Here is a 994-nt window from a genome sequence, read left to right as displayed (position 1 = left end):
CACGAGTCCCGCCAATTCTTCTGGAGACTCGGCCATCGCGAGCTGCCACGAAGGCGGCAGCAGCTACGGGAAGGAGGACCAGGAGCCCAAGGCTGACGGCCCCGACGACGTGTCCTCGCAGTCGCTGTGGCCCGGGGACGTGGGCTACGGGTCTCTGCGCGTCAAGGAAGAGCAGGTCTCCCCGTCTCATTACGGAGGGAGCGAGCTGCCTTCCTCCAGGGACGCGGTGATGCAGAACTCTTTCTCAGAGCAGGCTGCCGGGGACGGCTGGCAGCCCACAGGCCGCAGGAAGAACCGGAAAAACAAGGAGACGGTCCGGCACATCACGCAGCAGGCGGAGGGCGACAGCCGGGCCGGCTCCCCGGCCACCCCCTTCCTTCCGACGTCCGGGTGGCCGTTCGGCGGCCGCGACTCAAGTAAGCCCTTTGTTCTCACAGGCAGGGCCCGGATGCCGTGTGTGTTCGCGGCCCCACGGCTGCTTGTGCTGCAGGTGAAGCCGCACCTTCCAGCCTCCCGCCAGGGCCTCCCGCCGGGGCCTCCCGCGGGCCAGCCTCCTTTGGCGGCAGATTGTGCGAGCGCAGGGAGTGTGACTCCGGGTGCCCGGTCAGCACAGTGCCGGTGTCACTGGTGCGCGGAAGCCGCCTTACGTAGGGCTTGTCTACCGCCGAGGGGTCGTGGCTGGAAGAGTGGGTGACACGTGGTGTGGGCTCAGTTTGAAGGATCTGCTTTCCCTTCTCCAGGGAGCCTTTCGTAAACACTGCTTAGGAGAACTTAATTTTAAAAGGTTTAAACATGAAAATACTAAAAGGTGCAAAAGTGCTTTAGGTGAGGTGATGGGAAGGTGGGACAGGACCTCCCCCCCGACCCCGGGCCCTCACTGTGCCCTGGCCTCAGCTCTGGATTTTCTGTTCCGCATACTTGGGTTTTGGTTGTTGTTGTGAGTGTTGAACAGGCAGTCGTGCACACCTGGTTTGTCCCTGGTGAAAAGCTTGAC

At 62.8% G+C, this 994-nt stretch overlaps 1 protein-coding gene across 1 annotated transcript in view; it reads left to right on the top strand.

Moving 5' to 3' along the window:
- The window catches only part of ZBTB46 (zinc finger and BTB domain containing 46), a 34,073-nt gene that overhangs the window by 735 nt on the left and 32,344 nt on the right, over nucleotides 1-994 (top strand). Inside the window, exon 2 of the mRNA XM_077756798.1 lies at nucleotides 1-416. This exon is cut by the window's left edge and continues 3 nt beyond it. Within this exon, the coding sequence (XP_077612924.1) occupies nucleotides 1-416 (416 nt within the window). The remainder of the gene's footprint in view (nucleotides 417-994) is intronic.

This window comes from Crocuta crocuta, unplaced genomic scaffold, assembly GCF_008692635.1.
Source record: "Crocuta crocuta isolate KB4526 unplaced genomic scaffold, BGI_CrCroc_1.0 scaffold613, whole genome shotgun sequence".
NCBI lineage: Eukaryota > Metazoa > Chordata > Mammalia > Carnivora > Hyaenidae > Crocuta > Crocuta crocuta.
This window is presented reverse-complemented; position numbering and strand designations above follow the sequence as displayed.